Source organism: Phyllobates terribilis, unplaced genomic scaffold, assembly GCF_046119375.1.
Source record: "Phyllobates terribilis strain yellow unplaced genomic scaffold, ASM4611937v1 Scaffold_11__3_contigs__length_659146591, whole genome shotgun sequence".
Taxonomy (NCBI): Eukaryota; Metazoa; Chordata; class Amphibia; order Anura; family Dendrobatidae; genus Phyllobates; species Phyllobates terribilis.
In genome coordinates, this window is record NW_027362771.1 from 33,435,976 (window position 1) to 33,452,160 (window position 16,185).

The 16,185-nt window shown below is 43.4% G+C and overlaps 1 protein-coding gene across 1 annotated transcript in view; it reads right to left on the minus strand.

The window, feature by feature from the left end:
- Positions 1–632: 632 nt before the first annotated feature.
- DDX41 (DEAD-box helicase 41) overlaps positions 633–16,185 on the minus strand; it is a 41,939-nt gene continuing 26,386 nt past the window's right edge. Inside the window, exons 13-17 of the mRNA XM_073651179.1 lie at positions 4,408–4,504; positions 3,751–3,900; positions 3,462–3,533; positions 3,261–3,371; positions 633–2,885 (exon numbers count right to left, since the gene is read on the minus strand). Coding sequence (XP_073507280.1) covers positions 2,749–2,885; positions 3,261–3,371; positions 3,462–3,533; positions 3,751–3,900; positions 4,408–4,504 — 567 coding nt within the window. The 3' untranslated portion in view covers positions 633–2,748. The remainder of the gene's footprint in view (positions 2,886–3,260; positions 3,372–3,461; positions 3,534–3,750; positions 3,901–4,407; positions 4,505–16,185) is intronic.

The following is a 16,185-nucleotide window of genomic DNA, read 5'->3' on the forward strand; positions in this document are numbered from 1 at the left end:
GGCCTTTGTGAGGAATCATGAGCAATCTCAAGGCTACAAGTCCATCTCCAATTTGGGTTCTCAAGTCCTCAGACAGTTCTTTGGTCTTTCTTTTCTCCGTGCTCAATGTGGTACACACAAGGACACAGGACAGAGGTTGAGTCCAGTTTAATCCATGTTAACTGGCTGCAAGTGTGATTTAGTTATTGCCAACACCTGTTAGGTGCCACAGGTAAGTTACAGGTGCTGTTAATTACACGAATTAGAGAAGCATCACATGATTTTTCAAACAGTGCCAATACTTTTGTCCACCCCCTTTTTTAGGTTTGGTGTGGAATTATATCCAATTTGGCTTTAGGACAATTCTTTTTGTGTTTTTTCATTGAAGACAAATTAAATGAAGATAATGATACCAAAGAATTTGTGATTGCAATCATTTTCAGGAAGAAACTGAGTATTATCTGACAGAATTGCAGGGGTGCCAATACTTTTGGCCACCACTGTTATATATAAAGTACAGAGTTTGTGGTCACAATCTGTTATATGTTAAAGCGTTAGTAAAAGATTGGCCATAATTATTTTCAGTTTGCTGCTGTAAAATACATAATGGCAGGAATATTTTAATCCAGGCACAAACAATGGAGGTGGCGCTATAGAAAGAGCCACGTTTCCGTAACTCCACTCCCGGTTGTTTCCATAGCCCCATCTCCAGTGATCAGCATCTGAATGGAGTGATTTTTGTCCAAGCTTGAAATGAACCACTAAGGTTTTAAAAAAAAAAAAAAAACACAAGCTCATCAGGTTCAGCCTTTTGCAATATGGATACAAAGAAGGCAAATACCTTTATGTAGCATAAATAAAGTTCCACAGCTTACGGGAAAAAAATATTTACCAAATCCAAATGTCAAATTAGATATCTGGATCAACAACCCATTTCCAGAAATTTGATAACCATCACTTTTAATATTTCTAAAATCATACAATGCATCCAGGCTGCTTTTAAACTGTTTTACTAAATTCAACTCATGAAGAATGTTCCATGGACTTACTGCTCTTACAGTAAAGAATCCCTGTCTATGCAGGTAGTAGAATCCCATTAAGCCATGTTATATTTCCAGTGTGGTAGTTTGATCTTGTCTATTGTACCACAATTACCATTTACAGAGATATTTAAAGAGACAATGCACAAACTGCCCACACAGTATAACAAAAATCTTGGCTAGAAAGTTCTATACTAATATTGTGAAATAGACAATGATTCTAATAATCTAAGAAGACTGTCCCAAATTACAGGGCTCTGCAAGGACCAGTCAGAATGGAACGGTGTCCAGCTATTATTGTCTGTAGGGCTGCTGAAGGGGGTGCGAGGTTATGGCTGGCAGTCTGATAGACAATAAACAGCAAAGTGACACGTATGTGCTCCCACCACTCCTTTCTGTCATTTTAAAGACCAAACGGACAGAACACTTGCAATCACAGTATTATCAACTATCCTAGCTGGTAATCGGCAGAGATGAGATAAACCATTTAGTTTAAAGCACTAGTCCAGTGTTTTTTTTTTTTATTACAGCGCTGGAGTGGTGCCACCTATCTAAGTTCCCTGCACGTAGTATTATACTTACCAGTCGCCGTCTTCATCTTTAGTCCGCGCCGTTTCGGTCAGTCTCCAGCAGTTTGTGACCTGCCGGATTGCTCCAGTGCTTGCTGGAGCGATTTTAAAGTCACTTCTCAATTTACCGTATTTTTTGACTTATATGACAATTTTTTTCACACAAATTTGGGAGGAAAATGGGGATGCGTCTCATAATCTGAAGGTAGCTTAGCGGGTAAGTGGAGCAGTTGCGGTGGAGCGGGCTCACATCAGGCAGGGTCGCAGCTTCAGGATGGCGGCGGCAGGAGTGAGACAATCTCAATCTGCGCCTCCGGCAGCCATTTTCCCGAAGCCCACCACAGGGAAGCCAATGGGAAGGGGACTCCAATCACCGCCGACCTCTTACGAGAGCCCAGGGCCCGCAGCCTTGTACCGCAGCATCACCCCACTCCTGCCGCCACCGGCCTCCTGAAGCAGTGACCCTGCCTCCTGTGACCCTGGATCACCGTCCCCCAAGCTACCGTAAAATGGGACTATAAAATGCACCACCATTTTATTTTAAAAAAAACTTTCTTATTTTCCTTCCCAAAGTTTGGGGCACAACTTATGGTCCGGTGCGTCTTATAGTCAGCAAAATACGGTAAGTCTACCAGAGCCAGAACGAGGCTCACTTACATTGAAAGCTTGTGACCGTTACCTCTGACTTCCAGTTAGTCAGGAGCTGCACTTACAAGATGGCGGTGTGGGACTGACATGGAGTAGTGAAAAATGAAAGACGGCGACTGGTAAGTATAATACTGGGGGCAGGGAACATAGATTAGTAGCACCCCTCCAGTGTTGAAATAAAAAAAAAAAAAAAAACGCTGGAGTGGTGCCATAAATTATACAGAAAAAAGAGGACCATAACATCAGCACAAATTTGATGACTTTCTTCGGTAAAAACATTAGACAAGGCAATGATGGATGAACATGACAGCACCTAAAAAAGCGTCAAACAAGATTATCTACTGCCATGCCAGTTTTTGGAAAGATATATTTTCTACTCCTTTTATATTTTCAGAGATAAAGGGTTTCACAGAAACCTGAGATTTTGCCCCCCTGTAGAGTAGAGGCAAAGAATTAGCATATTGCAGTCACGGTTTTGAATCCAACCCAGTTCCACATGTAAAGTTCTTCCTTTAAAAGTCCATGGAACTGGTGGCCAAGTAGTCCTTCCTTCCAATGGTGCTGACTTGTTTAGTCTGCATAGCCTCCAACTTAGGACAGTCTGTAATACGATGGCCCAAACCTCCACAAAATGCACAGCCTCGTTCACCTAGGAAAAGAGAAGACACAATTACAACCTAACCACATCACAGATCACACAGCACCTCACTGTCCTGACTGGGAAACCAGGACGGTCCATTATCTAGTCCTTGTATTTACAAGACAGTCCTGAAAAACCTAAACACTTTTTCCAGTCCTTTCTGAGTAGGCACAGAGCTCCAACATACCACATTCACATCTTCTATGACACCACCCTTTATCATAATGGGTTCATATCCTCAGGGCACTCATTAAGAGGAATCAGTTACAAACCTTAATCTTTAAAATTCAGTTCCTCTCATTTGTGTGAAAATCCCTAAACAATGAGTTACAAGTAGACACAACTAACCCATAAAATGACAGGGAGAGGCTTTGTATTACTCACCTCCAATGTCCAGCATGGTCTCGTCACTGCTATTGAGTACCTGCAAGACGGGGGGCACTCGTTGCTTCGCCTCCATAAGTAGAGCTTTCAAGTCCATTAATACAGACTCATCTGTGGGAGAAGGAAGGTTTATTACAGAAATCAGGCAGCATGGCCATACACTAATGCCACATACTATATCAAATCTGCATGAACACCTACCACATGCCTTGTTAATGAAAGTGGTAGCGATTCCTGTGTTACCAGATCGTCCTGTACGTCCTATTCTGTGAACTAGATATGAAGAGATGTAGTTAGCTGAAGCTGCCACATATCAGTGGAGAATCAGTATCACAGGGACAGACCACATAAAGCCCCATACACATGAGAAAGCATGACTGTCTTATCAGGATGGAAGATTTGAGAGATCACCTGAATTATGTGCGAAATACGATGTGTGCGATTCATAGATCCTAAAATACACAGTAATCACTAGATATCCAAAACTCACCATAGTTCTCAATTTCTTCAGGCATATCATAGTTGACAACATGCTGGATAGCAGGAAAGTCTAAACCTTTGGAAGCAACATCTGTAGCGACCAAGACATCTTTTTTTTCTTCCCTGAAAGCCTCAATAGCTTTGGTTCGCTCCTCCTGGTCTAGAAAAGAATAAAACACAGTTAACACATAAATGACCCCACAGTCCAGCACGAGAGCCGGACCCCTAAACACCTGTGGAAAGGCTGTAGAGCAGACCTGGGCAGAGAGCGGCCTGCGGACCACATCCGGCCCTCTGGCTGTTTCAGTCAAGCCCACACTTTGCCCAGGTCTGCTCTACAGCCTTTCCACAGGTATTTAGGGGGTATTCATGCAGTTTGCGGTAATGCACAACATTTAATCGAGAGATTGATAACACAGGTTATGATTCAGTTATAACTCCAGCTTTCTTTTTTACCTGGAGACTTTAGATAGCAGAAGATAATGATGTGTAGATTCCTGGAAGCTTAAGTGATATGATATATGCTTCTATTAATTAGAGAAAATGAGAGAACCAAGCCACATGCCTAACTAATGACCAAAAAATAATAATTCATTCCTCCATTTGAGGTCCATGTGCTTATACTTACGGGCAGTTTAAGCAAGGTACAGCAAAAGATTTTACTAACCTTTGCCTCCGTGTATAGCTACTGCCTCCACTCCCTTTAATAGGAGATACTCATGGATGGCATCTACATCAGCTTTCTTTTCTGCAAAGATCAGCACCTGGCACAAAGATGTACAAATTACATGAGAAGGAAAGTTAGAGAAACAATCTATGGCCATACTCAACCTTGTTACACTAACATTGTAGCCGTTGATAACCTTTCTATCTAGTGATTTGAGAAACTGCAACTACTTGTTAAAAAAAGAGGCATAAAATAAGGCATCCCATCTCTAAAGACAATTGATGACTGTCAAATTGGTCATTCTAAAGACCTTATTGACTTCTAGCATGTTAATAAAATAACATTTTTAACAAATGAAAAAATTTTTCATTATTACTGATCAGGGGTGCAGCTAGGCTCATGGTGCCTTCTGCAAAATCTTGCCCCCCCTCACCCAGATCAACTTCTCAGCAGAGCACTAGGCTGCTGCCCTCCTGTAACCAAATTACATTGGTGTTTCACTTAAACCCCCTTCACACCTGAGCCTGTTTTCACCTTCATGACCAGGCCAATTTTTACAGTTCTGACCAGTGTCACTTTATAAGGTAATAACTGTGGAACCCTTCAATCGATCCCACTGAATCTAAGACTTTTTTTCATGACATATTGTACTTCATGAGAGTGCTAAAAATTTCTTAGATATGACTTGCCTTAACTTGTGCAAAAAAAATGGAAATTAGGCAAAAAGGTTTAAAATTTTGCAATTTTCAAACTTTTAATTAAAATGCCCTTAAATCAGGGAGAGATGTCACACAAAATAATAAATAACATTTCACATGTGTACTTTACATCAGCACAATTTTTGAAACACAACAACAAAAAAAAAAAAGTTAGGAAGTTCTAAGGGTTAAAAGTTGACTAGCCATTTCTAATTTTTCCAACAAAATTTTCAAAACTTTTTTTTTGGGGGGACCACATCACATTTGAAGTGACTTTGAGGGGTCTATTTGACAGAAAATAACCAAAAGTAAGACCATTCTAAAAACTGCACCCCTCAAGGTGCTCAAAACCACATTTAAGAAGTTTATTAACCCTTTAGGTGCTTCACAGGAATTTAATAGAATGTGGAAGGAAAAAAATTAACATTTAACTTTTTTCACAAATTTTTACAAGGGTAACAGGAGAAATTACACAAAAAATGTTGGGGTCTATTTTCTCCTGAGCATGCCAATACCCCATTTGCGGGGGAAAACCACTGTTGGGGCGCACAGCAGGGCTCGGAAGGAGCACCATTTGGCTTTTTGAATGCAAAATTTGCTGGAATTATCAGCAGTCGCCATGTTGCATTTGGATAGCCCCTGATGTGCCTAACAGTGGAAACCCCACAAGTGACAACATCTTGGAAACTAGACCCTTCAGGGAACTTATCTAGATGTGTGGCGAGCACTTTGAATCCCCAGTTGTTTCACAGAAGTTAATAACGTAGAGCCGTGAAAATAATATATATAAAATATATACATATATATATATATAATTTTCCCACAAAAATGTTTTTAGCCCCATTTTTTTTTATTTTTACAAGGGTAACAGGAGAAAATGGACCACAAAATCTGTTGTGCAATTTCTCCTGTGTATGCAGATACCCCATATGTGGTCGAAAGATCCTAGTTACTTACCGGTAACGGGATTTTACAGAGCCCATGACAGCACCACCTGAGAGAGGGTATCCGCCCACCAAGGACAGGAACCTACTGAATAAAAAGGCGGTACCTCTCCTCCGCATCAGTTTTTTGTTTCAGAGCATGAGAGGGCCTCCGAAGACAGGTTAATACATAACCACCACCTCAACATATGTACTAAACACCTTAAAAAAAGTGCACACCACAGTGATAAAGGGGAGGGAATTAATAGGGTGCTGTCATGGGCTCTGTAAAATCCCGTTACCGGTAAGTAACTAGGATCTTTTCCCCTTCTCCCATGACAGCACCACCTGAGAGATTTATAGAGATTAAATACCAGAGGGAGGGATCACCGCTTGCAACACCCTTCTACCAAAGGACAGATCAGTAGAAGAGGAAAGGTCAAGACGGTAATGTTTGTAAAATGTAGCAGGGGATGACCAAGTTGCCGCCTTACATATAATGTCGATGGGCACATCCGCCTTCTCAGCCCAGGAAGCAGCTACCGCTCTGGTGGAATGGGCCTTCAGGTTCTCAGGAACCGGCAGATTGCTAGAAGAGTAGGCTAAGGTAATAGTATCCCTGACCCATCTAGCTATGGTCCCCCTTGTAACCTTAAGTCCTTTCCTAGCCCCCTGAAAGGATATAAATAAAGCGTCACTCTTTCTCCAGGCTTTTGTCACTTCCAAATACTGGACTAACACCCTCCTAACATCTAAGGTGTGAAGCTTATATTCCTCAGAATCCCTAGGATTAGGATAGAAGGAAGGGAGAGTGATTACTTGAGTCCTATGGAACTTGGAGGCTACCTTTGGAAGATAGGCCGGGTCTGGTCTTAAGATTACTCTATCCATACATACTTGAGTGAATGGATGGTTAATGGATAGTGCGTGTAAGTCACTGACTCTACGAGCTGATGTCAGGGCCACCAATAGCGCAGTCTTTAAAGTTAAGATTTTTTCTGAAACCTTCTCTAAGGGCTCGAAGGGAGGTTTGGTTAATGCTTCCAGAACTAAATTAAGGTCCCAAGGAGGCATTCTTGGAACAGGAATAGGTCTGGATCTATGACAGGCTTTAATAAATCTAATGATCCATCTATTTGCTGCCAAGTCATAATTATACAGTGCCCCCAGAGCAGATACCTGTACCTTAAGAGTACTGGTGGCTAGTCCCATGTTTAACCCCTTCTGGAGGAATTCTAGTATGGCCTCAATAGGAACCCTCCCTTTGGCAGACTGACCCGAGGTAGACAAGAACTTAGCCCAGGTTCTACCATAGATTCTAGTTGTTATCGGCTTTCTACTTGCTAGAAGGGTAGTAACAAGATCTGGAGAAAACCCCCTTTGCGTCAATAGCGACCTCTCAAAATCCAAGCCGTCAAATGCAGGCCCGCTCTTTGGGGATGACAGACTGGGCCCTGCCTGAGGAGATCCGGGATGTCCGGAAGAACCCATGGATCTGCTTGGGACATTCTCTTCATCCAAGTGAACCATGGTCTCTTGGGCCAGAACGGGGCAATCAATATAACCCTCGCCCGTTCCTCTCGGATCTTCCTCAGGATAGTAGGGATCAGTACTAAAGGGGGAAAGGCATAAGCTAGAGTGAAATCCCACTGAATCTGCAGCGCGTCCACCGCAAACGCCCCCTCTTTTGGATTCAGGGAGCAAAAGGTTTCGGTCTTCCGATTGTGTCTGTTTGCAAACAGATCTATCTGGGGCTGTCCCCACCGATCCACAATCTGCTGAAAAACAGCTGGATTCAACTCCCACTCTCCTTGTTTCAAGATGTGACGACTCAAGAAATCGGCCTTTATGTTCTCTTCCCCTTTTATATGCAGTGCCGAGAGCGTAACCAGCCGACTCTCGGCAAACCTGAAGATCTGATCCGCTATTAACATCAGAGGGAGAGACCTGGTACCCCCCTGATGATTGATGTAGGCGACTGTTGATCTGTTGTCTGACATTATCCTGACGTGAGGACCCTGAAGAACAGAACTGAATTCTTTTAGCGCGTTTCTGGCTGCTAACAGCTCTTTCATGTTGGAAGAGAGGCTTGTCTCGCTGTCCGACCAGAGGCCTTGTACAGAACGATACCTTAGGTGAGCTCCCCAACCTTCCGCACTTGCGTCTGTTGTAATTGTATCCGACACCTGGAAGGTCCAAGGAACCCCCAAAGATAGGTTGACCGGAGATGTCCACCAGTCCAGGGAGTTGATCACAACATCTGGAAGAGATATTTTCCCATTCAGGCGACCTTTGAGCCGCCTGTCCGCTGCCAGAATCTCCTGTTGAAGACATCTGGAATGGTGCTGGGCCCACTGAACCGCCGGAATGCAAGACGTCATTGTACCCAACAGAGACATTGCACTCCTCAGGGTGATGGTCGGATTGCTGACAATCTGAGATGTTAGGGATCTGATCTTCAGTTTCTTTTCCTCTGGCAGAAGACAGGTTTGGTTTTCCGAGTCCAGAATGAGACCCAGGAAAGACTGAACCCTCTTTGGTTCCAGCCTTGACTTCTCCAGATTTAACAGCCAACCTAGGCGTCTTAGACTGGCCATGACGTCCGCCAGGGCTAGAGCACAGAGTTGACTTGATCTGCCCACTACTAAGAAGTCGTCCAGATAAGGGATGACTAAAATATCTCTTTCCCTCAAGTGCGCTGTGACCTCCAGAATGATTTTTGTGAAGACTCTCGGCGCCATGGAAATGCCAAAGGGAAGAGCTGCGAACTGAAAATGCCTTACGTGCCTGCCGAATTGTACAGCTACTCTTAGAAACTGTTGATGATCTGGCAAAATCAGGACGTGGTAGTAGGCGTCCTTCAGATCGAGGACGCACATAAAACAGTCCGGAAATAACATCTTTATGGCTGATTTTATTGTTTCCATCTTGAAAGGCCTGTAGATTAAATGGTCGTTCAGTCTCTTTAAGTTCGCAATGGTCCTGAAGGAGCCGTCCGGCTTCTTTATTAAGAAGAGGGTCGAATAGAATCCTCTTCCTTGCTCGGGTGCAGGTGTTTCCACCAGAACTCCTTTCCTGAGCAGAGAGAGAACTTCCTGCTGTAAGGCTATCTGTTCCACTAAACCTCTGGGGGCTGATATTTTGACAGTGTTCTTGGGCCTGCTCTTGAACTCTAGTGTGAGCCCCCTCCAGATTATCCCTAAGATCCAAGAATTGGATGAAATTTTCTTCCAGGCAGGCAGGAAGTGGGACAATCTTCCTCCCACCTGGGGGGAACTGTCACTTAGGGGCTTTCTTATTCTCGGAGGAGGGACCCCCAAACATGAAGCCTCTGCTATACGGCTTTCGGTCTTTCCAGCTACCTTGGTCTCTGGGAGCTTTACTGCGGCTGTATTTTCTCTTCCGAAAGGAACTGTTAAATCGGGAACCAGACACCGTGAGAAATCCATGTTTTTTGTCTGCGGCTTTATCTAGGATGTCATCTAGACCTTTGCCGAACAAGAAGTCCCCCTCACAAGGGATTGAGCACAGTTTAGACTTTGACTGCACATCTCCTGGCCAGCTCTTGAGCCATAGCGCCCTACGGGCTGCATTAGAGAGGTTTGCAGACCGGGCAGCCAGCCTAACTGAATCTACCGATGCATCTGCCAGGAATGCAGCCGCTCCCTGCACAAGAGGAAGGTCTGATAGAATTTTCTCCCTGGACACATTCCCCCTGATCTGGTCTTCCAATTGTTGAAGCCAGATCATCATAGATCTAGCAGTGCAGGTCGCTGCTACTGCCGGTTTAAGGGCCCCTGCTGACGACTCCCAGGTTTGCTTAAGGAAGGACTCCGCTTTTTTATCCAGCGGGTCTTTTAAGGCTCCTAAATCCTCAAAGGGCAGAGTGGATTTTTTTGAAGATTTTGAAATGGCCACGTCAATCTTAGGGGTTTTGTCCCATTTAGCCGCATCCTCATCCTCAAAGGGGTACCTCTGCTTGGAGGATGACGGCAGCTGACCCTTCCTCTCCGGTTTCTTCCATTCCCTTTCTATCAGAGATTTAATCCTGTCATTGACCGGGAATGAGCGTCTCCTCCTTTGGTCTAAGCCCCCGAACATAACATCCTGGACTGTTCTGGGCACTTTGGTATCGGTAATACCCATAGTCCCTCTGACGGCTTTAACTAGTCTCTCAGTATTATCAACCGAAAAACAAGGTCTGCCCCCCCCATTATCATCCGAAGACTCCGATGACGATGAGGAGTGATTAGAGGAGGAAGGCAGTTCTCTCGTAAAACGGGACTCCACTGATTCCTCTGATTCTGAAGAAACTAGTTTTTGCTTCTTCTTTTTTAGTGAGGTTAAGCCTCTTAAAGGCTCTCTGACCTCTGTCTGGATTAGATCCTTTAATTCTAAAGAAAACCTGGGGGACTCCTCTGCAATGGTTTTCTGAATACAGTCTGAGCATAGGTTTTTGGCATAGGAGGTGGGAAGACCGATTTTGCATAAAGCACACTCCCTGTTTTTATTTTTAGCACTACACTTCTTCGCCTCCTGCCCCAAGAAATAAAAGGAGAAGAAGGAGGAAAAAAAAAGAGAGAGAGAGAGAGAGAGAGAGAGAGAGAGAGAGAGAGAGAGAGAGAGAGAGAGAGAGAGAGAGAGAGAGAGAGAGAGAGAGAGAGAGAGAGAGAGAGAGAGAGAGAGAGAGAGAGAGAGAGAGAGAGAGAGAGAGAGAGAGAGAGAGAGAGAGAGAGAGAGAGAGAGAGAGAACTGATGCGGAGGAGAGGTACCGCCTTTTTATTCAGTAGGTTCCTGTCCTTGGTGGGCGGATACCCTCTCTCAGGTGGTGCTGTCATGGGAGAAGGGGAAAAACTTGTTTAGGCGCATGCCAGGGCTCTGAAGGGAAGGAGTGAAGTTTTGGAAAGCAGACTTTGATGGAATGGTCTGCGGGTGTCATGTCGCGTTTGGAGAGTCCCAGATATGCCTAAAGAGTGGAAAACCCCCACAAGTGACCCCATTTTAGAAGTTAGACCCCTCAAGGAATTTATTTAGAGGTGTGGTGAGCCCCTTGAAACCACAGGTGCTTCACAGAATTTTACAACGTAAATATGTAAAAAAAAAAATAAAAAAAAATTCCCACAAATGTGTTGTTTTAGTCTCAATTTTTTTCATTTTCACAAGCATAACAGGAGAAAATGGACCCCAAAATCTGTTCTGCAATTTCGCTTGTGTACACCAATACCCCATATGTAGTCGAAAATTGCTTTTGGAGGCACAGTGCAAAGCTCAGAAGGGAAGAAGCACCACACTGGAATTCAGATTTTGCTGGACTGGTTTGAGGGTGCCATGTCACATTGGCAGAGCCCCTGAGGAGCAAGTACATAAGAATCCCCCGTCTCACATAGCGAGATCGCTGCTGAGTCACGAGTCACGGTTTTGGTGACGCAACAGCGACCTCACCAGCGATATCGCCATGTGTGACACTTTGCAGCGATCAGGCCCCTGCTGTGAAGTCGCTGATCGCTACAGAATGTCCTGGACCTTTTTTGGTCTTTGCCCTCCCGCTGGTCAGCACACATCGCTGTGTGTGACCAGCGGGACCAGCGATCAGGCTGGTAACCATAATAAACAGCGGGTTACTAGGGGCGCACGCGCACTTAGTAACCCGATGTTTATCATGGTTACCAGCCTGCTCCTGCTTCAGCAGGCTGGTAACCAGGAGCAGGACATCGTGGAAAGATTCTTTCCACGATGTCGCTGCTCCCCTGATCGCTGGTGAGCCTGCCTGTTTGACAGCTCACCAGCGACCAAGCAACAATCCCTGACAGGTCGTGTCGTTGTCGGGATCGCTGTAGCGTCGCTATGTGTGACGGGGCCTTTACAGACCCCATTTTACAAACTACACTTCTCAATGAATTAATCTATGGTGCAGTGATCATATTGACACCACAGGTGGGTCACAGAATTTTATACCATTGGGCAGCGAAGAAAAAAAATTTAAATTTTTACCACCAAAATTTTGTTTTAGTCCCAGGATTTTACATTTTTACAATGCGAAATAGGTAAAAATGGCAACAGTGTTGCTTGATAGTCCTGTTTATTCGGGATTACACATGCAGAGTGGTGGTGCAGGTTCTGGGGTGCGGGGGTGAGAGGACATGAGAGGGGTGAGAGCATTATCTGTTCCATTTCTACAGCTTTGATGGCTCAGGTTTTACTATATATAGAATTTGCACCACCTGGCTCGCATGCACACGGCTAGTGCCCTGTCTACGTGGTTTTCAGCCTTACACACTTTCATATGTTGAGTGCAGTGACCAGTGCTCGACATCTGAATGCTGCACATTGTGACTGGTGCCTCACTATTTCTCTTTATATGCTGGGCACCATAATTCATCCCACAATTTCTGCTGAATGTAGAAATACCCCATATGTGGCTGTACAGTACTGCTTAGCCACACGACGAGACTCTGGAGGGACGGAGTGCTATTTGCCTCCTGGAGCGCTATTTGCCTCCTGGAGCGCACATTTTCCATATACAGAGTCCCTAAGTGCTAGAATAGCAGAATTCCCCCCTTAAGTGACTAAATTTTGTAAATCATACCCCTTTGGGAATTTGTCTACAAATGTAGTGACAATTTTGACTTCATGGGTCTTTTCCAGAAACAAGCAGCAGTGGATGTTGAAAATTGCAAACTGCCGTGGTAGTGACCAGAACGTTGTAGGGTCATTCCATGTCAAGTGATCCAAATCTGAATATTTTTTTTTTTTACCCGATGTCTTTGGATTTTATTTTTCTTTGATTTTTTTTTTTTTAAGTGCTACTTTAGTGAATTACAAAAAAAAAGTTTTGCTTTTTTTTTTTTTTTTTTTTTTTTTATTATATATATTTCTAAAGGTTTGAAAAAGTCTGAATTTTGGGATTGTATGAGGTTACATTTCTTTATCATATCCTGGGTTAAAAATAAGATAAAGAGATGGGAGAGGCACCGTTTTGTTTAGAACGGTACAGGCTTTAATTTGATATGTCACAAGATTAGGTTAGCTGATATTTTGCTTTTGAGAAGTCAAATTCAAAATTTTGATGCGCAATTTTGAAAAAAAAAACCTGTTAAAAATTACGTGTTACTTGAGTTCTTGGTTACATTTGTACAAGGATTCAAGTTGGGCTCTGCTTGGGATCAGATTTTTAAGTGTTATTTTCTAAATACAGTCTCATCCTAATTATATGTTAAATACTAAAGTAAAAGCAGCAATATTAAATGTACATGTATCAATTTTTTATCATTATTATTAAGACACTAGACATGTCCTTTTTCAAGTTTTTAAACAAAACGAACTAGTCTGGACAATTAACAGTAAGTCTTTAAACTGAGCTTTTTTCATCAATTTGTCCCTTCTACTCGGCGAGATTTAATCTGGTCCACAATCTCTTATAACAATGGCTGTTTCCTTTTGTGTCAGTATGTCCGGCTGTTATGGCGTTTGGGCCCACCCGAGTTATGTCTGATTTTTGTTTACTTTTAATATGTATGGTTTTCTTGGATACACCTAAAGGATGGGGATGGAACAGAAAGATGCAAAAAAGTCACTTCTTCACAGGTCACACAACCAGTTATGTTATCCATTGCCAATCTTGTGCCATCTTCAATCACTTCATGGACTTCAGTGCCGTTGCTCAATGAAAAAATCCTTGTTTTTATTTCTGTTTCATTCAATTGAATGAAAATGTGGTGTTGCCGAGTCCCTTTAATGGGTTCTCCTTGGTCTCGCTCGCTTTTAAAATAATGCTTCACTACTGTCGGTATTAACCCCATAATTTTCCCCATTAAGGTATTTATTCATTTGTTCCTTTGTTATTTTAGTTATTGCTATATTCCGCACCCCTTCTGGGGTGTGCTTGTGTTACTCCCCTTTCTAGAATCTGCTCAGGTTGTCTGTTATTGGGCAGATCTGGGAGAGGTGACTGGATTGGTGGAGAGCAGTCTGAGCGGGAAGATTTTTGAGTGTGTATAAAGTTCATCTCACGGTCCAGTTAGCTGATCATTGTGTGAAAATGCAGCTGAAGCATCCCTCCACCCTCCCAATAGCTAAAAAAAAAAAAAAAGGTTTATTTGGAAAACATAGACCCTACACTTTTAGACCACAAGCTGAACAGATCTGAATTCAAGATTATCGCTGTTTATATAAGTTTTTTTTTGTTTTGTTTTTTTTGTTATAAGTATGATCCTATTGAGAGCCCAACTTGAATTTTGGTACAGATGTGACTAGGAGTATAGGAGGCACATGTGAATTTTTTTCAAATTCATATTGATTTTTGGAAATGCGTTTTGAAATTTTGAGTTTGATTCCACATGGGTAAAATATTAACAGATACTTTTGTTAAATATATGTTGAAAGCCTGTACAGTTGAATGGTGTTTTTCCCATTTCTCTACCTTGTTTCTTGCCTGAGTTATGCGGAGACACGTAAAAGGCATGCAACACAGAAATTCACATTTTTTCACAACTTTGAAAATTAATTAAAAAAAAAAAAAACACTAAAATTTATAGAATTTTTCTCTTTCTTTACATTTTGCATCCTCTAACACAATATTATCAAAGAACAAATTCTCAAAAGAATTAAAAATATAGTGGTAATATTCACTTGACATGGAATGACCCTATAGTGACCAGTACGTTGTAGCGACCAGCTCATGCTTCTGGAGACACGCACCTATAAATTAGACGGGCTCTCGTTGCTATTGGAATGCCAAACATGTGGACGCCAACTGCGGTTTAGGCACACTGGGGCTCAGAAGGGAGAGGGGCATTTGGATTTTTGAGCACAAAATTTGATGAATTTGTTTGGCAAGGAGCCATTTCACTTTTCCAGAGCCTTTGTGCTACCTGTAACGTGGAAGCCCCTATATTTCTATTGACCGATGATGGACCCGAGTGGGGACTTGCTTTTTTTTGTGTACTGATTTGAAACTTTTGTTAGGAACATTTTACATAACATCTTGGATCACATTTACCCGGCGCGCTACGCTGAGCACTTATATTTATTTATTTTACTCATTTATATAGCGCCATTAATTCCACAGCGCTTTACAGACATTATCAGCACTGTCCCCATTGGGGCTCACAATCTAAATTCCCTATCAGTAGGTCTTTGGAATGTGGTAGGAAACCGGAGAACAAGGAGGAAACCCACACAAACATGGGGAGAACATACAAACTCCTTGCAGATGTTGTCCTTGGTGGGATTTGAACTTACCGTATTTTTCGGACTATTTGATGCACCCAAATGGAAAATAGGAAAAAAAATGTTTTATAAGATAGGGGTCCATCTTCTAGTCCGAATAGGTATCTTACCTAAGGGGGCGGTGGAGCGGGGGTCACAGGAGGCAGAGTCCTTCAGGAAGCCGGGCCTGGTGGCTGGCGCTGGGGGCCTGGTACCGGGGCCAGTGCCTTGCTGTGAGTGGCATGGCAGAGCGTCTTCCGGTGCGCGCAGTCATCTTTCTGAAGCTGTGATCTACAGAAAAATGGCTGCCAGCGTGGCAGAGCGCATGCGGCCATTTTCCTGTAGATCACAGCTTCAGAAAGATGGCCGTGCGCATCGGAAGCCGCTCACAGCAAGACACCGGCCCCCGGCAAGGTACCGGCCCCCAGGGAGATACTGGCCCCCCCTCACCTCCTCTTCTGCTGACGCTGCCGCCGCCACCTTCCTGATGGCCCTGCGATCCCACTCCACCACAACGGTAAGTTACTTTCGGACCATAAGACGCACCCCCCATTTTCCTCCAAAATTTGGGAGAAAAAAGTGCGTCTTATAGTCTGAAAAATACGGTATATCGGGGTTTCCATCTAAATCTCCAAGTGACATGATTCAGATGAGCCCCCAAGGTATCTATTCAATATAATGAGGCAGCAGAGTTACTCTATTGTCCGACTCGCCTCTGTTCAGTGTCCATTTTTTTTCAGAAGTGCACAAAACTGTGGAGGATGGCGCTTTTATGCACACCTAAAAAGACTGACACTGCCAGATCACAGGCCAGACGACGTCCACAGTGTCTCCATCTGCCTCATTGTAGGGAATGTTCCCCCGGGGATCTGTCTGAATCACATATTTCAGAGATTTACACGGAAACCCCGGTGTAATCGCTCAAGGCAGGATAAATAAGAGCAGAGTCT